The sequence below is a fragment of the Cibotium barometz genome, chromosome 23 (genome assembly GCF_041138505.1).
Source record: "Cibotium barometz isolate CiBa-2024 chromosome 23, ASM4113850v1, whole genome shotgun sequence".
Classification (NCBI taxonomy): Eukaryota; Viridiplantae; Streptophyta; class Polypodiopsida; order Cyatheales; family Cibotiaceae; genus Cibotium; species Cibotium barometz.
This window is the reverse complement of record NC_141068.1, coordinates 25408462-25429348: the sequence shown is the minus strand read 5'-3', so window position 1 is coordinate 25429348 and position 20887 is coordinate 25408462. Positions and strand designations below refer to the sequence as shown.

The following is a 20887-nucleotide window of genomic DNA, read 5'->3' as shown; positions in this document are numbered from 1 at the left end:
CCAGGGGGATCTCCCACCCCTGCCTGAACCCAGCCGAAGTAACAACAAAAATGTATAGCCTCTACTTACAAAAATCATTATCGGCAGCAAAGATCTCCATGTATCTGAGTTACTCCTCTGAAAATACGAGAGTCAACACAGTTTTGTAGCAAGTTGTAACATAGGTGTTCATGGCACCTCTAAAATTGAATAACAAACACACAAATGGAAAAGCTACTAAAGAATCGATATCTTTACATAGTACAGAGTTACACCACCTTATATGATATCTTGGCAAACTTAGTACATCCTTTTGATGTGTGTACAATGGACCAGGTTTTTTTTGTTGAAGCTATAGACATTAAACCATGAAAGGTAATGGTGCTTCTACAGCTCCTGTGCATTGCCTACAACCATCACTCTGCCATCTTTTGAAGTGCTCATGCAGCAACAACGATTGCGTAAAAGGTTAACCACGTGGGTGAGAAAGCAGAAAGTTAAAACATGCACTTTTTTTGCTAAGCTCTAGATAAAGCCAAGTGACTTCCGCCATACAAGCACCACGGAGGGAAGCGAGGCTCCCCACTCGAATAGCATCTCTACTCCATACCTTGTAAAAGCCTTGATAATTCATCCGTTGTAATGCAAAAAAATATGTAGCTACAGCAACTACTCTAGCCATCCTGATCATAAGTACAGCCATGTTGTGTGCTTATTTCAAAACACTTACCATTCCCACATTGTGTATTTGAGATTCTAAAGAGCCACAACAGGGTTTATTTTGATACCAAAAGTTTCCATGCAAGAACTTAACACTCTCACTGAATAAGAGGACAGTACAAAGGTGCCTCGTTAAATTTGTTAAAATGTCTACTTAAAACTCCATGTTTTATGACATACAATGACACTATGGTGCGACTCAGATACCACTTCATGCATCACCCAAATGTAGCTCCAGGGCCACATTAAGCTATCCTTCAGCTTGTTGAACTGGAAGCACACGGCCTGTGAAGTACTAAGTCCTTCAGCTTGGCATCAATTTGTTGTTCTGTCAACCCGTCTAATGGGATACTCTTTTCCTCTCCGAATTCTGTCACCCAAGCAAAAGGAATGATCTAAGGTCAGACCTGAGTTCCAAGCAAAAAAAATTGAAATATCAATATACAGCTTTACCTTAATAACTTGGCATGATTTTAGTTTTTAAAAGGCCTTAGTGTTAGCATATATCATCTCCTGTTGGTGGCTATTTTTGTTGGGTAAGAGGGAAGCTAGCTTGCACACACACACACACACAACCTCAAGCACAGAGAAACGTGAGTGCTAGACACACAGTGCACTTAGTACATTAAAAGTACTAAGTGTACTATGTACTATAACTTATGGGCTTGTACACACTACAAGGGTGGGCATAATGCCTTTACCCCAACAACCTCCCACTTAAAGGCAAAGTGCCCTTAAATGAAGGAAAAGAAAAAATCAGCATGTACATGATAATATACAAGGCCATATCAAGGCTGAAACTGGCCTCGCTGAAACTGGCCTCATCCAATGCCCATCAAGTGTCTGCAATGAGCAAACCGCTCCGGAGGCAAACTCTTTGTCAACAGATCAGCCGGGTTGTCATCCATATGAATCTTAACAAGCTGAATTTGCTTGTTCTCTATCACCTCTCTGATGAAGTGATACTTCACATCCACATGCTTCGTCTTTGCATGAAAGACGGGGTTCTTTGCCAACTGGATGGCACTCTGACTGTCACAATGCAACAATGGAATATCCCCTGTATAACCCAAATCAACCACTAACCGAGATAGCCATAATGCCTCCTTGCAAGCCTCTGTGGTGGCTGCAATATACTCGGCCTCTATAGTAGATAAGGCAGTGCACTTCTGCATCCTGGATATCCATGACACAGCACCTCCTGTGAATGTAAACACATAACCGGTAGTAGACTTCCGGTTATCCGGATGACCGGCATAATCCGAATCCGTGTAACCATGCACTAATGCATCCTGTTTGCCAAAACAAATGCACATATCCTGTGTGCCCTTCAGGTATCTCATGACACCTTTCACTGCTTCCCAATGCTTCTTGCCAGGGTTGGCCATGTATCTAGAAACCACTCCCACTGCAAATGCAATGTCCGACCTAGTAGCAACCATGGCATACATGAGACTGCCACAAGCTGAAGCATACGGAATCTTGGCCATATCAGCCCTGCCACTATCCGACTGTGGGCTATCCATAGCACTGAGTTTCACATATGGAGGCAAAGGAGTACTAGTCTTCTTCCCCCCGTCCATATTGAACCTCTGCAGAAATTTGCCAATGTATTCCTTCTGAGACAAATACAACACATGCTGATTTCTGTCCCGAAGTATCCGCATACCCAAAATGTGATTTGCATCACCCAAATCCTTCATATCAAAGGTTTGATGCAGCCTCTTCTTCAAGGCATCCATCTCTTTACGAGATTTTCCGGCAATCAACATATCATCAACATACAAGATGAGGATCAATAGACTGCCATCCAAAGCTTTCTTGGTGTATAAGCAGTGATCTATGTCACTTCTCCTGAAATTTTGGGATTTCATGAATATATCAAATTTATGATACCACTCCCTTGGTGCCTGTTTGAGCCCATAAAGACTCTTTTTCAGCTTGCATACAAGCTTCTCCTTTCCATTCATTGTATAACCCTCTGGCTGTTGCATATATATCTCCTCATGGAGATCACCGTGAAGAAAAGCAGTCTTCACATCCATCTGAATCAAGTCCAGATCATCATGAGCAACCAAAGCTAATACAGCTCTAAGTGTGGTCATTTTGACCACTGGAGAGAAGATCTCATCAAAGTCCACACCATATTCCTGCTTGAAGCCCTTAGCCACTAACCTGGCTTTGTATCTTGGCTTTGCATCTGGTGCAACTTTCAGCCTGTATACCCACTTGCATGGCAAAACCTTCTTGCTTGTAGGCAAATGCACCAACTTCCATGTTCCATTTTTGTGCAGAGAATCCATCTCTGACTTCATGGCATGCTCCCAAAGAGCCTTGTCTGCCCTTTGTAAAGCCTCCTTATAACAAGAGGGCTCCCCACAGTCAGTGAGCATCAAGTAGTCAACCCCTGGAACAAACCTGTCAGGGGCTCTGGAGGGTCTTGTGGACCTCCGTACCCAATGACCATCATTTGCAGGTTGCTGTCCAGCCTGCATATCACCTATTGGTGGCTCCTGTTCCATGCCATAAGGCTGAAAAATCATGCCCGGTATCTCCTCTAACTGTGGGATATCCATAGGGATATCTTCTGCCATCTCTGGCTGTCCATTTGGTTGGACCATTTTCAGTACCATTTAAGGGCTGGTTTTGCTGCTGTAATGGCTGATTTACAGCCCTTGGTTGTTGTCCATGATGTCCATCATCATCAAAGATGACTCTGCCAGGCTCCTGTTGCCTTGCAGGCTCCTTATACATGCATGTTTCATCAAAAATGACATCATTGCTGCGTATAATCTTTCTATTCACTGGATCCCAAAGTCTATACTCCATTTCACCTCTGTCACCATATCCTAGGAATATGCATTTGTGAGACTTAGGATCAAGTTGGTGCGCATTTCCCTGCGTATGTGCACGTACGCAACGCAACCAAACACTCTCAAGTGCTTGTATGACGGAGGCTTCCCTGTCCATACTTGCTCTGCCACTTTCCCACCAAGCCTCGTGTTAGGTTACCTGTTTATAACATGAACGGCTGTCATAACAGCTTCAGCCCAAAAACCATGAGGTAATGCAGCATGTGACAACATAGAACGGACCTTCTCCCTGAATGGTCCTGTTCATCCTCTCTGCTGTCCCGTTTTGTGGAGGATCATAAGGAGTAGAGAGCTCCCTCTTGATGCCTTTAGCATCACAAAAGTCCTGAAACTGTTTGAACATATACTCTCCACCATTGTCGGAATGCAAAGCCTTCAGTGTTTTGCCAGTTTGATTCTCAACAAGAGCAACAAACTTCTCAAACACTGAGAATGTATCACTCTTCAAACGAAGAGGATAAACCCACACCTTACGTGTGGCATCATCAATAAAGGACACAAAATATTTTGCCCCTCCCAAAGAAAGCTGAGGCATCTCACATACATCTGTATGCACAAGCTCTAACTGAGCATCTTTCTGTCCAAGAGCTTTCTTGTGGGGGCACTGGAGTTGCCTGCCATATATACAATGCTCACAAAACTGAAAACTTGAAAACTTTAGAGAAGGCAAGTAACCAAAACGAGACAATTGCTCCATTCCTTTGACACTCATGTGTCCCAACCGGCTATGCCACATAGAGATTTCCGGCAGCTCGGTTGCATTTACATTAGCATGGTGACAAACACCTGCATGCATGAAGTAAAGAGTGTCCACCTTAGAGCCTCTGGCAACAACCAGTGAGCCCTTACTAATCTTCCACTTTCCACGACCAAATGTGGTAACATAATCAGCATCATCAAGCTGTCCAGTAGAAAGCAGGTTCTTCTTGATCTCAGGCACATGCCTGACATCATGGAGCATAAGCTGTGAGCCATCTGAAAACACAAGCCTCACATCACCTCTGCCAAGAATCTTGCATGCATGGTTATCACCCAAATAAACTACTCCTTCATTGCCAGCAGTATACCTGACAAACAAGTCTTTGCAACCTGTGACATGAAAGGAGGCACCTGAATCAATGATCCATGAGTGCAAACCATGACCATCTCCTGCAAGAAGTGAATGGGCATCAAGTGAAGACGTGAATAGGACCTCATCCTCACTGTCACCTGCATGTGACACATTGACTTCTTCAATCTTGACTCCACTTTTGCCCTTTGGCTTCATCTTTGTCTTTGTCTTTGCCTTTTCCCTTTTCCTTTTGATCATTTTTCCATTTGTAGCATTGCTTTTTGATGTGTCCCTTCTTGCCACAATAATGGCATTCCAAGTCCTTTTTGGAGCGGGACTTGCTCCTTCCCCGTTCTTGGCTTTTACCCCTTTGCTGGGATCTCCCATGTGCATTCATTGCATTGGACTTTCCAACAGAGTTGTTTTTCCTGTTCATCTCTTCTTGAAGAAGAGCACCCTCAACATCTGCATATGACAGCATAGCATTCGAATTGCTAGTGGCTGTCCTGAATGTGTCCCAACTCTCTGGCAAAGTGCATAAAAGAAAGGTGGCTTTGAACTCATCGTCCATTGCCATAGACGCCCCTTCCTTCATTTGAAGACCTATGAGTTTCTTCAACCAATACACTTTGCTTGAGGCACTTTGCTGGGCATACAAGTCCTGCAATCTTTGCCACATTCCCCAAGCTGTCTTCTCTTCACGAATGCTGAAAAGTAAAGAGTCTGACACAGACAACATGATAGTAGATCTTGCCAGCTCATCCATATCTTCCCACTCTTCAGCAGTAAGAGAAGCGGGCATTACACCCCTTTCTTTGATAGGCTTCTGCTGCTTCTTCTGGAGCAACACATTATAGCACTGGGTTTGCCAAATATCATAGTTATGTGAGCCTTCAAGCTTCTTGATGTGAAGCAATGAAGAGCTCTCACCTGTGGGGTTGCCATAGCAATATGCAACCTGTCACTGCCTGACTCCCTGCAAGATGTGCAAACACTGCACCAAAAGCACACAAAGTGCTCACAGTTGTTCTCCCAAAGTTTATCTCCCACTGCGGAAGCACAAATGCAACTCTACTCCCACTGTATGTGATGAAATCACCAAAATCTGGTTGCTGCAAATTTAGGACAGCACCTTAAATGTGCTCTGTTGCCCTTCCAAAGTACTGTACAACAATACCAAGTGCTCACCAATGATGTACCAAATCTGTACCGGCAAGTACAGCAGCTGAAATTGAGCCTTTTGGTCACTCAAATCAATGTGCAGCCATGCCAAAACTTGTACAAAGCTGTACCAAATCTGTACCAGCAGGTACAGTAGCAATAAATGCTCTCCTGGCTGTCCAAATGAGTGAAAATCAGACTTTTACAGTCCTCACCACTGCATACAACAGTCCCGAACAAAAATTGGGCAAAAGCCCCTTGACTGCAAGCTGATTTCTGAGGATTCAAGGCATAAAAGTCTTGCATTCATACACATGAAGGCATCCAGAGTCTTCGCAATGTTTCCCCCTGGCCACATATACATCCAGTACATGAAAGCCCCTTGATTTACAGGCACATTGAGTGCTTGACAGGCATCAACACATTGCCCAAAGCATCAAATGCGAGTGCCTGCATGCAAATCAACCCAATTGGCACAAAAGCCCTTTGATTTGCACATCAATTTCCTGCAATTTTGCCCGAATGTGAAATTTCTCACATCATACAGCATGTATGAATGCTTAATTGCACAATTACATCAAAAGCCCCAAATTTCGACATCCAATTTCCTGCAAATTGACTCTGATTGTGACCAATGTCACCCAATTTTGCCAATTTTGCTCAAAATTTGAGCAATTTGGCACCTGTACCTGCTCAATTGATGATTGTACCTGCTCAATTGCAAATCCCAGAAAAAAAATTGAAGCATGTACCTCGTAATTTCTGATTTTTTGTTGCAGGAAAAGGGGGGATCGTGCTGATGCTGCTGCAGAAAAATTAGTGCAGAAGACGTCGGGTTATGGGCTCTGTAGAAAAAAAAGCTGTGGGATTGCAGACCTCCTCTACGCCCAGCCTCCTCGGCTGCAACCAGTACTGCAGGGCAGCGTGTAGGCGGCCAGGTAAAGCTCTGCAGGGCAGCGTGTAGGCGGCCAAGTAAAGCTGCAGGCAGCGATGGCCGATAAACAGTGGATCTCTGTGTCGCCTCTTCTCGTCGTCTCACCAAGACCGTGGGCTTCACGTTTAAGCCAAACACTATCGTGTCGGCGTCTCACGGCTGTTGACGCTGCCCCACGGCTGTCCCGGCTGCTACTCCCGGCTGATGGTCGACGGCGATGACTTTTGTGCCGGCCGCGTTGGAGTCAAACCTGTGAGCGCACACACGCAGTTCTGGACGTAGGCAACCAGCAGCGGCGACCAATTCTGCACACAGGTTCGCTGCAGCCGCCTTTGCGCACAAAAGAAGACGACGTCGACCATCAGCCGGGAGGAGTAGCCGGGACAGCCGTGGGGCAGCGTCATCAGCCGTGAGACGCCGACTCGATAGTGTTTGGCTTAAACGTGAAGCCCACGGTCTTGGTGAGACGAGAAGAAGAGGCGACACAGAGATCCACTGTTTATACACCAAGAAAGCTTTGGATGGCAGTCTATTGATCCTCATCTTGTATGTTGATGATATGTTGAATGTGGGAGACATACACAGAGAGAAGAAGGGAGAGAGAGAGAGAGAGAGAGAGAGTTGTGGGGATAAGTCAACTCATGGGAATGAGTGTGTGACTCCCCTATCACACATGTATATTTTGCACTAGTACACATAGTGCACTTAGTACATTAAAAGTACTAAGTGTACTATGTACTATAACTTATGGGCTTGTACACACTACAAGGGTGGGCATAATGCCTTTACCCCAACAAAGAACACTAAGCTTAAGGAGTTCTTTGTATTCTTTAAAGATATCTAGCTTTATGAGAACTAGTGCCCATGCTTTGAAGTTGAGAAACACATGGTGAAGTACCGTCTACAAGAGATAGGAGTCTCATCTGACATGGTTTGGAGCATCATCGCCCTCTATGAGTCCATCACCGGACGAGTGAGAGCCCCAAGATGTACATCACAAGAGATTTCCAACACTATTGGGGTGAAACAGGGCTGCCCTCTATCACCCACTCTTTTCGGCCTCTACATTGATGAGATCTCGAGCTTCATTGACGGATTAGGCGGGGCTGGTCCCACATTGGCAGGCGTATTGATCCCCATACTACTTCATGCAAATGACATCGTCCTCCTCTCAGACTCAGCCGAGGGGCTTCAGAGACAGTTGGATGCCTTACAAGACTTTTGCACTCAACGGAACGTCTCTGGTAACCTTGGTAAAACCAAGGTAATGGTCTTCAATACCTCTCACCCCTTCACATCCAAATTGAGCTTCACATATAGAGGGGATCTTGTGGAGATTGTCTCATCCTATGTCTACCTTGGTGTCACTTTCAGTGGCCCACGCTTAACCATGCTTCTTGCAGCACATGCCAGAGTGACACAGTGTTATGCAACCTTTGAACTTACTAGAGCGGCAATGCTTCCAGGCACATTTCCAGGAGCCCAGGACGAAGGGCTGGCTTTTTGACACCCAACCTTGATGTATGGAGCAGCCTTCTGGGGGTAGATTTATCCGATGAGGATTGGCAACGAGTTGAGAGGCCCCAGGTCATGATGTTTTCCCGTATGATCCGCAGCAAACCATCAGTCCCACACCATATTATCCAGGCAGAGTTTGCTGCAACCCCAATGGTAGTGGATGCACTCTTCCAAACAGTCACATACCTCCATCGCATCAATCACATAGACCCCACAGGTACCCGAGGCTTGCCTGGAGTCCTCAATACAACTAGCACTTGAGGGCCACTCTAGAGTATGGCATGCACTAGTTTCCACTTGGTTCTCAGTATATGGGCTCGGCATGGACCACCTACCCCCCATTCAGTATAGTTTGGACTCCCTTTTCTCCGGCTCTCTCACAAGGATACCAATTGGGTTATCCGGTTAGATCTTCTCAACCTCTACACCCATTGCATATGGATCACACCTTCAGAGCTCCCCACGAAGATGCACTTCTACAGAGATCACTTCCTCACGCTCACTGAGGATGGATTCATCCAACAGCCCGGCTACTTGAGTGTTCACATGTCCCATGCCATGCGGATTGCGGTTGGCCAGATACGGGTTTCATCCCATCACCTCAGAGTGGAGACAGGTAGAGCTGAGCACATCTTCAGAGCCGAGAAGCTCATACGGAGACCCGGAGAGGAGAGGATCAGCCGATTATGCCACACAAAGGTTGAGACGTGCCGCTGCCCAGTATACTTTGAGATCCACGGGAAGTTTCACTATCTATTTTGTGAGGGATTTGGTCCACTCTCCAAGATCATTGACTTCCAGGACCAGCGTTACCTAGGCCTCTTCCTGCTTGAGCTCCGCAGACACAGGGACACCTTCTTGAGAGCGCTTCGACCCCAGCCACCCATCCCCCTCCCTCGCCAACCAACCATCACCAGTTTCTTTCGGACCCTGGAGGTGGAGGACACCGATATAGTGGATCTTATGGACCCTCCACAAGCTGCTCCGGACCTACCTCGCCTGAGAGGAGTTAGCTCAGACCGAGCCTCCTCACTCCAGCATACCCAACGCCCCCGGCGCCCCCATCGACCACAACCACGATCACCTCATCAACTCCAGATCCAAGACATGCTCCACCGCCACCAAGCTACCTTTCCACGTGACATAGCTGAGGGAGACCTCTCGGCCATACTCATTAGCCCCATGCTTGATATTTTGGAGAGTGGTATACCATCTACTCAGAGCTGATGCTGCTCTCATGTTTCCATGTTCTTAGTATTTCCATGACTTCTTTCCATGGACAGTTTTGTATCACCCAAGTGAGATAGCTATGTTTATGTTTTCTTTTTGTTTTATTTTCCATTCCATGATGAGATATGCCATGGACATTATTGTATCACTTTGATCTTATAGGCCCACTAGGTCTTTAGTAGACGCTTAATATATCTTTCTTTCTTTCTTTCTCTCATACAGCTTCATCTTGCCATGGCATTCTTCTTGCCACAACCTCCATAGCCTCCACAGCTAGGAGTCCTCTGATCCAACATTGGTATCAGAGTTGTCCCGTCGCCATCTGGACCTCGTGCACCGCGCAAGTTTGGTTCCTCTCTCACTGCCCATTTGCGCCACCCACTAGGAGGACCCCATGATAACGTGCCAGCCGGGCTGAGCTGAGCGCCACCGCTCAGCCAGCTGGACGGACTGGGGGGGCAAGGACCCCGGCTGAGCTGCTCGTTTGGCCAGGAGAAGCTGGGCACCAACCTGCCTTACCTAGCTGCCCCCAATTTTGGGCTAGTCTGGTGGTTTTTTTTCCCTCCCCGCATTCCTCACCTCAGATTTTTCTTTTCGTCCTGGATGCCGATTTCCGATCTACTCAACGCTATCTTCAATGTCCAACAACTCAAGCGTGCTTCTGTGCCCATTGCCTCATTCGCTCTAGCTGAGCTGTGCACCACAGCATCTGCATCCCACATCCAAGTTGTCCACCTGTGCGATGGCTGTCCACGACTGCGAGGTCAACTCAATCCAACTCCTACAGCCATTCAGCTCACCTGTACTTCTTTAACCAAAGAAGCTATGCCATGTGTGATTTTGCAACATGATTACAGCCCTGATTTTACTTGCATAGCCTATTTTGAGCTGAAACCCTAGTTTCTTGGCCACATTCTCTTAAGTGCTCATCATGGTATCTCCTACATCAGCTATTGAATACAGATTCTGGAAGCAAAAAAAAAAAACCAAAAAGCTATTGGCGTCATTGGTTTAAGTCTTTAGAGCAACTTGGTACATCACATCGACTTTACCACCATGGCATGCCAGAACTGGGAAAACCTAGAAAGTACTTTTGGTAACAAAATAACAAACTCTAAGGTCTTTCTCAAATTAAAGTTTTATGATTTCAAGATGCATGAAGACAAGAAGCTTAGTGAGCATCTTGCCAATTCTTATTCAATGGTGCAACAACTTGGCAATCTAAAATATGCACCTAGTGATGAAGACAAGATGGCGGTGTTAACAAAGAGTATGCAGACCATCAGCCGCTTTGAGCCTTCCCTCGAGATCCTTCGAGTCATTTATACTGCCTTTGACAACATGGTTGCTTTGCTCATCGAAAAAGATCGTCGCTACACAGAGGCAACTTCCAACAACACCACCATCCACAAAGATAAGGCATTTGCTACTCTGGCCTGGAAGAATAAAAAGTGTATAAAATGTCGATATTGTGGCCGTATGGGGCACAATGCCTCCCAATGCCACAAAAAACTACAAGTGCAGCACCATGCTAGCTTGATAACTCTTGAAGACCCTGAAGAAGATGAAGAAGTTGCCATCTCCATCGGCACAGTCATCAAATCTTGCGCGTCTCTCTTCCCCTACAGAAGAGTACTCGCTAGATGATGATTATGCCCTCTAGAATCTTTTCTTTTGAGTCAATAAGGGTCCTCTGCCCGGGTCGTCGCCCAAAATGTGTATTTTTTCCTTTAATCTGTATGTTCCAAACTCTAAGATTTCATAAATCCTAGCCAAAAGTAAGGGAGGGTGACAAAGATTAGTTGCTATACTCTACCTAGGTTTACTCGCGATTCTGTTACAACAACACAGGACTCAAGAGGTGTTGAGTGGTGAATCAGCCAAGGGGGGACTCGAAAGGAGAGTAGGTAATGAAACTTTTTTGCGTAAAGGTCTCACCACTCCTTCCCTCCGAAGGGGGGTTTGTTGGGAAATCAAAGTTAACTGTGGGAACACCCTCTTAGCCTAGGAATCTTCCCTTGAGGTAAGCAGTGATGACACACCTCATTTAGTAAGGTCAAAGAAGAGGTGGTACTTTCAGCCCATGAAAGGGGCTTCATTGCATTCGCATCTCTCTCCCCGTCGCCTCTCTCTCTTTCTCTTCCCGTCGCCTGCGCTTTCTCTCCCCCCATCACCTCCGCATCCCCTCCCCGTCGCTTCGTTTTGGTCACCGCCTGTGCTACTGCTGCCGCCATGTGAAGCCCCAGCCCAATCCAGGTTATGTTCGCTACCCTTTCCTCACCCACCCTTGCTCACCAGGTTATGTTCGCTACCCTTTCCTCAACCACCCTTGCTCAGGCCTCCAAAGCAGCAACATAAGTGTTCGGGTTCTCTCTCTCCGAGGTACATCGACATGGCCAAGGGTGCAAGCAAAGAGGAGATAGTCAAAATGGAGGATAAGCTGAACATTTCCATCAGAGAAAACAAACTCCGCCATCAACATCATCATCAACCGACTTTCCAAAGTCGAGAAGGAGATCGAAGCTTTACAAAAAGAGAAGGAAGCTTGGAAAAGGGAGAAGGAGAGGGAGAAAGAGAAGGAAGGAGAAAGAAGCATGGAAAGAGGAGAAAGAGGGATGGAAGAAGGAACGGGACACTATGAAGGAGGAAATCGACATCCTCAAAGCGGAGGTGATCTCTCTACGGAACCAACCACAAAGAAGAAGGGGGAGATCGTGGAAGTTGACAAAGAGGCCATCACAGAGGAACTCACCAAGGCAATCACCAAGAGCCTAGAAGGTAAGATGGAGGCAACAAGGGAGGGTTGGGTAGAAGTGGTGAAGAGGAACATCAAAAAGGAAGTGAAAGAGGATGCCCAAAAAGAAGGGCTCCAAATCGTCAACACCACCATTGAGGAGGAGCGAATGCGACATGCTCGTAGACTCAATGTGAGAGTCACGGGGATTCCCGAGGTAGCCGACTCTACCCCCGAGGGGGATGGGCGGACACTATGCACACGACTTGGATACTTACATGAGGGACCCCCTCCCTTTCTCAAAGCTTGGAGGGCCGAGAAAGACATGACAAAGAAGAGAGATCTCATTATACAGTTTTGGGATGTGGAGGCACGCAGGTCTATCCTAGTTGCCATTACATGGCTTGGTCAGCCAGCAACAAAAGTGGGCCCCTCCTAGCCAGCCGACTCCTACAGGCCGACCAAGGAAAAAACAGCCCCCCACAACTATAGCAAAACTGGAAAAAATGGAAAAAAATATGAACATATATACCTACATGAAACTTTTTTACGTAAGGGTCTCACCACTCCTTCACTCCAAAGGGGGGTTTGTTGGGAAATCATAGTTTAAGTGTGGGAACACCCTCTTAGCCTAGGAATCTTCCCTTGAGGTAAGCAATGATGACACACCTCATTTAGTAAGATCAAAGAAGAGGTTGCACTTTCAACCCATAAAAGGGGCTTCATTGCATAGTCACCAGAAACAAGAAACGGGAACAGAAACATTCAAGGAATGAAAATGGGAAAACGAGTTTTTAGGGGTGTAAACGGCCGTTTCTTGTGACAATAACACTTGGGAAACGAGAAACGGCTATGGAAACAGATGGGGTCCTGAAACGGACAAACACATTTCTAGGGACTAAAACGGTCGTTCCTTGTGACAATGCTTCATTGTACTTGTTTAATCATCAAGCAATCTAGTACTTCATGTCCAATCTCTGTACTTCACTCTCTATCATCATCACCATCATCATCTCTCTCTCTCTCTCCCTCTCTCGTGCAGCTTCATCTTGCCATGGCATTCTTCTTGCCACAACCTTCATAGCCTCCACAGCTAGGAGTCCTCTGATCCAACAATGGACAAGCAAAAAAGAGAGAACTGGTTATGTATACAAGGCTGTCAAAATGTGCAACGGAAATGAGACAAAAATCAGAGAGCAGAAAAACTCAGAGATACAAGAGAGGAGAAGTGGTGTAAACTCTCCTATATACACAAGATAGCCAATACAACTGTGGGGGGGCAAAAGCCCCAATATATATGGGCAAGGGGCATGCAGTCAACCAGTAGAAACAGGTCGATAGCCCCCAAAATGGGCCCACGACTAGGTCTATCCTAGTCAGCCAGTACATGGCCTGATCAGCCAGCAAAGGTCAGCAACAAAAGTGGGTCCCTCCTAGCCAACCGACTCCTACAGGCCGACCAAGGAAAAAAAACCGCCCACAACTACAGCAAAACTGGAAAAAATGGAAAAAAATATGGATATATATACCTAGATGAAACTTTTTTGCGTAAGGGTCTCACCACTTGGAAAAAAAATATGGATATATATACCTAGATGAAACTTTTATGCGTAAGGGTCTCACCACTTGTAAACCGGCCTTCAGACAGCAAAGGGCGGTGAAACAAACACTCGCACATAAAACACTTCAACACCATTGAGGACCTAGAAAAGGAAAACAAACAGGGGGAGCTAGAGTGCTCCTGCAAATAGTACACGGACACCGATTGGCCCCAAGTCGCAGTGGCGCCCCCTGCGGTATTTCTTTAATTGATTAAAAGAGCTTTGATTACAATATAAGGCTGGTAATTCAGTCGTCCCAGTAGAACTCCTGAAGCCTGCAAAGAACCTGCATCTGGCTTCTTGTCCACACGGCATCCACAAATAAATCCAGCCATTGTTCACATCGAAAGACTCTCACACATTGAGCCTGCATACAAAAGCTTTCTCCCATGATCAAGGCTGCCACAACCATCCATAGCCTCTCACACTATGAACAGCATCACACCCTGACACATCCAGTGCTCCTGCTGCATCACAACACAGACTCCCAAACTGTCTCTCAAAAGAGAACTCGTATCACAGCATAGCATACCATACAGTCGACACACCTGTACAAACCCTCTCTACCTTCCAAGGGTACTATCCATCTCTGTCATGGATTCCCTGTCCCCTGCCCAATCAGTAGCAAGGCTGTACCAATCATGTGTCCAGTCCTGTACCTTCTGCCTGCATGTGACCTATCTCCTGGAGAAACCCAAAAACATGTCTCTTCGAGAAAACCTACGACCTGTTTCCACATGAAACCCTTAGGCCTGTTTCCCTTTGAAACTTCTGTCATGTTTCCATACATCTAGTTGCCTATTCCCTCATGAAACATCTGGCAACATAGAGATGCCCATAACTGTAGGTCCCACTGTTCCTTTCTAGCAGGAAGAAAACAATTTGCTCCATGAGCACGCAGCCATGCGAGCTTGCTTCACTCCCATGCCAAGAAACATATTCAAGTGACCTGTACTTGCAGCCAAAAACCCAAGTACATAGCTGAATTTGCAGCCAAGCAAAAACAGCCCATAAACTGTCCCAAAACAGTCCTGAATCCAAAGCAAAGAGAAGCTGAAAGTTCCATCAGTTGAACGCCATCGACATGATGTCTATGTTCATGAAAAACCAGCCCCTATCCACCTTTATGTCAAGAGAAGCCAGCCCCTTTCCACTCAGGAGAAGAGCACGCAACCCTGAGCGCCTACAGTCTAGCCCTCCTATGCACCAAGCGGGAGAGAGAGAGAAAAGAGCATGGGCCACAGCTTCAGCCCTCCCTCTACTGTTTCTCCTGCAACTTGCCACCCTCCACAAGGGCTTGAACAATCCGGTCGGCCAACAGTCCTGACCACATGGAATCCAAGGCTGTACTTTTCTGCAGACCAGCCAGCCGCCTGGAGAGAGAAAGAAAACGCATCCTCCAAGAGCTAGAGAGAGAAAGAGAGAGAGAGAGAGAAAGCGCTGCAGTCTGCCAGCTTTCCAAAAAGGGAGATAGAGAGTGGGTGAGCTTGCTGAGCTGTGCGCTGCTCTGCAATCTGCCCACCTGCGCTACTTGGGGACCAGCCGTCAAAGGAGAAGCACCCCCATCTGCTGACCTGACTTGTAGCTAGAGAGGGAGAACCTCCACGTGCTGTTCAGCCTCCGTATGCCACCTGTAAACAGACCGCCTGCCTGCTGCTCAAATCTGTCCCTCTGTCCAGCCCACGTGCAGTCCATCCACGTGGAAGTTCAGGCCACCAGTCGCGACAGAGAAAGGCTTAGAAGCTCCCTCCTTCAGAATCCAGCAGTCGCCTCCAAAAAGCACATGCGCCTGCTGTAGGGATAGGCGCCTCCTTGCCTGCCAGCCCCTCTTCTTTCCCAAAAAGCACACGTGGCCCCAAAAATAGCTTATGGGCCACGTTTTCTTCATAAATGGCATTAAAAATTACTTTAAAGGTTTTTTTAAAACCTTTTAAGTTAAAATTCCTTTGCCCCCTTTCACACATGGGGTTATCCACACATGGGCTTCCATCTTCACTCCCACCTAATGCCATTCACACTGTCCACCATGTCCCCGTGCACATCTGCATCTTGTCCAGAGAAAAACACAGGGTCATGACACCACTCCTTCACGTCGAAGGGGAATTGTTGGAAAATCAGAGTTAAGTGTGGGAACACCCTCATCGTAGTCATCTGCAAGACAATCAACCATCAACTCCATCATGCATAGTATGGACTGGATACTACGACATCCCCACTAACGTCATAAGTGCCCAATAGTGGGTGTAGAACTTGGTATCAATATATCCTCCCATACACACATACCCCCCCCCCCCCCCCCCCCCACACACACACACACACATAAGAGCATAAATTCATACAAAGGTCTGTGTACTAAGTTTCTGTCAAAGCTCCGGAGATACAGGGCAGACTCAACCATAATGAAGCCTAGCACTAAGGATCATAACAAATATAAAGAATTATTACAACAAAAAGGTAGTTGATAGGGCATATGCACCACTAAAGATAGAAAGAATTAACACAATATCAACTGGCTGCAACTTGGACGAAAACTTCACAATGTGAAATTTGCATGTCCGCTAATATAGCATAAAGATATACTTAGATGAATCCAAATTCCAGGAACCTGTCCAAATTCACCTTATAAGAATATGCAATTTATAACCTCATGGTAGTCATCCACAAGACAATAAACCATCAACTCCATCATGCATAGTATGGACTGGATACTACAACATCCCCACTAACGTCATCAGTGCCCAGTGCCCAGTGCCCAGGAACTCCTCCCACGGGCGGGTGTCCATAATCTCCAAGTGCACAAAAGCTGGAGTCTTCGGGGCTACAACTGAGGAATCTACACCTTTCTCGGTGCTCTGCTTAGGACATTTCCTCCAGTAGTGACCCTTCTCGCCACAATGGTTACAGGTTCGCTCATCCTTCAAAGCATCACGATCTGAGTCGGGCGTCTTCTCAAAAGACTTTGACTGTGAAGACTTTCCTTTGCCCTTGTTGTTGTTGTTGTTACAACCTTTCGACTGTTGGCCAATCAAAGCCTCACAACTTCCGCCCTATGGAGGGTTTAGAGACCGCTCCTCCTTGTCCAAGATCACCGACAAAAGCTCCTTCCAAGCAATGGTGTTGAGCCTCCCGCTGGTAATCAAAGAAGAATATAGAAAGCTGAGTATTAAGAGGACAGATGAGACAGCAGGATGATGGCCATGTCCTTTGATGATATCTCCTTCCCGGCCTGAAGAACTTCCTGCTGAAGAGCCTGGAGTTTGTTGATGTGCTCTTGCATCGTCGAAGGCTTTGCTGGATTCATCACTCACATCTACACTCCTAAGTAATGGTGTTGAGCCTCCCACTGGTAATCAAGAAGAATAGAAAGTTGAGTATTAAGAGAACAGATGAGACAGCAAGATGATGGCCAGTCCTCTGATGATATCTCCTTCCCAACCTGAAGAACCTCCTGCTGAAGAGCCTGGAGTTTGTTGATGTGCTTCTGCATCGTCGAAGACTTTGCTGGATTCATCACTCAAATCTGCACTTCCAAGGAAACACTCTTCATGGGTGATACCGATCGTCGAAGACTTTGCTGGATTCACACTTCCATCTCCACTTCCAAGGAAACTCTCTTCATGGGTGATACCCAATTGTCCAAAGAGGCCAAGTGCTGCCAAATCCCTCGAGCCATTGTCATGCGTTTGATACGATTGATCACTTGGGGTGTGCAATTAAGGAAGATGAAAGAGCACACGCGGGCATTGATACAATCCCACAACTATGCCTAGGCCTCTCGCTCTTTTACTGATAATGAAGAGTCCTCCTCCGCCGGATCTAGCCTTGAAACTCCAACCATGACGACATCACCCAAATCATAAGATTCCAAAACAAACTCCATCATCACCTTCCAAATGCCATAGTTGTTCCCATCCGACTGTCAGTCCACCAAGAACGTCGGGAGGGTGGGGATCTTCACAGGTTTCTCTGCCATCTCGAGCAAATCTGCCATCTCGGGGGTTCACATGATCTTGTGAAGGGAGAGTGGGTAGGAAAAAAAATTTGAAGAAGAGGCTGCACTTTCTTGCAAGGTGGCTGTCCAGCAATGATGCCCACCTTCTACCTGCTTCTCCACGTCCAGGACAGCCCAAACACTCTCCAATTAGCACCAAGTACAGCAGCCCCACAAGCTCTCACCGTCTCCATAGCTTCAAGCCAACTCCATGTCAGAATGTGCAGCGGAAATAAGACAAAAATCTGAAAGCAGAAAAACGCAGAGGTGCAAGAGAGAAGTGGTGTAAACTCTGCTATATACACAAGATAGCCAGTACAACTGTGTGGGGGGGCAAGAGCCCCAATATATATGGGCAAGGGACATGCAATCAGCCAGTAGAAACAGGCCACTCCTCCCACGGACGGGCACACCTACATCACAGGCCCTCACTCCCTAAGGTATAATATGGTACAAACAGGAGATGAATCCTAACAAGGGCCTCACACCCCACAGCAAGAAAAAACAGTATGCAAAAATTTCAAAGTTTTCCCATCACAAGGCTTGAGACCATGCACATTGAATTAAAAGTTTACTCTCTAAGGAGGCAGACCCGTATTTGGTACATTTCATGTCATTAATGTTATTGACTTCATATCACACAATACCCCCATAATAACCATGCAAATTTTTATTCCAAAATTCAACATCCTGGCTGATACTCTAGACATGTCACACATCCAATACTTACCAAAACGTGCCCAGACCCGAGGTTGGATGTCACTGCATTCTCGTATGAGGATAGGAAGATGTGGGTTCGACGATTTCAGGTCCTTATAATTTCGCTGTACAAATTCCCTGCAATAGACAGCATAGAACTATTTGTACTTTATGAAGGGGCAAATGCAATGCATGTGCAATCCGTCCACCCATTTAACATAACAAGGTATTAACCTAAAGACACCAATGAATCATGAAAGCAATGGCAATCATTTGCTGCAGCCTGAGCCTTTTGCACACAGTGCTCCTTATTGACCATATCAGGCACAAAATCCATGAACTTCTAAAATTCAGGCCTGCTAAGACTCATTGCAAAACCGCCCATCCGCCAGCATGAGCCCATCTAGGCCATCCCTGGACAGGCAATCTTCCTCGTCCAACCCCCCCCCCCCCCCCCCCTTCCCGTATGGCCATGGAATGTTGGGTAACCCAGTATACAATTCTCATTTATGAAATTGGGTAACCCAGTATACGATTCCCGCATGGCCATGGAATGTTGGGTAACCCAGTATACAATTCTCATTTACGAAATTGGGATTACAAAAGCAGACCAAACTGAGCCACCCTGCCTCACATATTACAGATATCTCCTCACCCATAAAAGGGTAAGACACATGGCCACCATTCCACATGGACGGCGGATCTCCCTCATCCAACCACCCACCAACCCCACCCCCCCTGAAGGAGACACCTGATTATGACCCAGAAAGTACTGCATTTGCAGTGATAAATTAAGATACTCTGCCTTTCCAAGTCCTGCAATTAGCGTCTCAAACTGCAACAACCCCTTCTCCCAATCTTAGCGTGTATTTTTGGGCCCTTGTCTGTAGGTCCAATGTTACCAAAGCCATGAAAAATACACATTAATGTGCAGAAAACGAGAGTTACGCCTACATCGCAAACCTAATCATCCCAAAACTGCCATTCACGAAAGACAAACCCTTTCTTATGAAAAATCCTGGACCAATTAGCCATCAGAGAATGAAAAACCGTAGGAAAAAGCAAAAGAAAAGCAGAGAGGAGTAAACGTGACATACCGGGCAGAGGCACTGGAGCTCGAGGTCTGGCAAAAGTGAAAGCGAAGTTCCTTGATGGCAGGCGCAATCTTGCTTCTCCACGACATGATCGCTAGAATGCGCGCTGTCTTCCTGTCCCTCTTTCCTGAGAGAAATGGAACTTTGTAGCACCAGAGTAATATGGCCAAACAGTTCTAAGAAAAAAATATATATGAGGAAATCTCCTCTCTTTTTTTTTCTCTTGTAATAGAAGATATATTACCAAAATTTACTTCACAATAGTTACACGGTCACTAGTTTTCTCTCACTAATTAATCCTAATCATAGGTATAGTTCAGAGTACTCTCATCCAATATATAGCCATATCATTTTCCACCAAATGAGCTAACCGCAAGGAAGAGACTTGCCACAATAGTAGCCCTTCTATACGACCTATGTGAGCTGTAATACCAACTTTTGCATCAAATATGAAGGCGTTCCTAGTTAACCAAATATGCCACAAACCTGTCCACCTGAAAAAATGAAAGAAAATTGAATGTTATGGGTTATTCGGCCCATTCGGAATCTTGCCAAAAATCCACTCTTTAACCTTTACAGGACTTATCTGTCAACAGAATCCATACACGAGAAAAGAAATCCCACACTTTCTTTGCCACCGGACATGAAATAAAAAGATGCGAGCATGTTTCCAAGCATGTAGTACAAAACACACAATTGTCATAAGCAATATGCCGCTTTCGCAAAACTGGTCCCCCAATGGTAGGCCTCCAACTAGCATGCGCCATATGAACAATTTCCCATGATATGGAATCTTAGACCACCAGCCCTGTAAGATTACTTCCTTCCACCAGGCCCTACTTTTCCTGATGTTACATACCCTATTAGCCCTCTCAGTGATCCAGTGCTTTTCTTCCACCATCATATGGTACACTTGATTTGTCGTACGCTGACAATGTCCTGAGGCTAACCTAAATGCCTAATCTAACCAAGGTTGTTGATCCTCCAACTAAGGAATATCACCAAACGGTGTAAGTCATGCCCTCACCTTCTTCCATAATTGTACATACCCACGTGGAACCCGAAAATATTGACGGTTTTTTCGAAAAGACAATAAGCGGTCTCTACATGGGAAAAGCATCCATAATTCTCACTAGTCCCAATCGAGCCATTCTATTAAATTTTGGCCGCTCAACAAGTTTGTCATACCACTCCATAAGTCGTGAAGTAGCCAACACCTCACCTACCATAGAATTCAACTGCAACCCCTGATCTAAAGGCTTCCATTTAATGTGTGCCAACACCTCCTTCCATGAGATCATC

General features: G+C 46.1%; 1 protein-coding gene across 2 annotated transcripts; it reads right to left on the bottom strand.

The window, feature by feature from the left end:
• Positions 1 to 740: 740 nt before the first annotated feature.
• On the bottom strand, positions 741 to 19778 carry LOC147625782 (NADH-ubiquinone oxidoreductase B8 subunit). Of its 2 annotated transcripts, none has more exons than XM_086817350.1 (3): positions 19589 to 19778; positions 18523 to 18629; positions 741 to 1106 (listed from the first exon to the last, which is right to left on the bottom strand). In XM_086817350.1, exons 1-3 carry the CDS (start codon positions 19672 to 19674, stop codon positions 1015 to 1017), a joined length of 285 nt encoding a protein of 94 aa, XP_086673476.1. In that variant the 5' UTR covers positions 19675 to 19778; the 3' UTR covers positions 741 to 1014. The 2 variants fall into 2 exon arrangements, with proteins under 2 accessions (XP_086673476.1, XP_086673475.1); XM_086817349.1 differs by having other exon boundaries at positions 741 to 1069; positions 19589 to 19777.
• Between the last annotated feature and the right edge of the window lie 1109 nt (positions 19779 to 20887).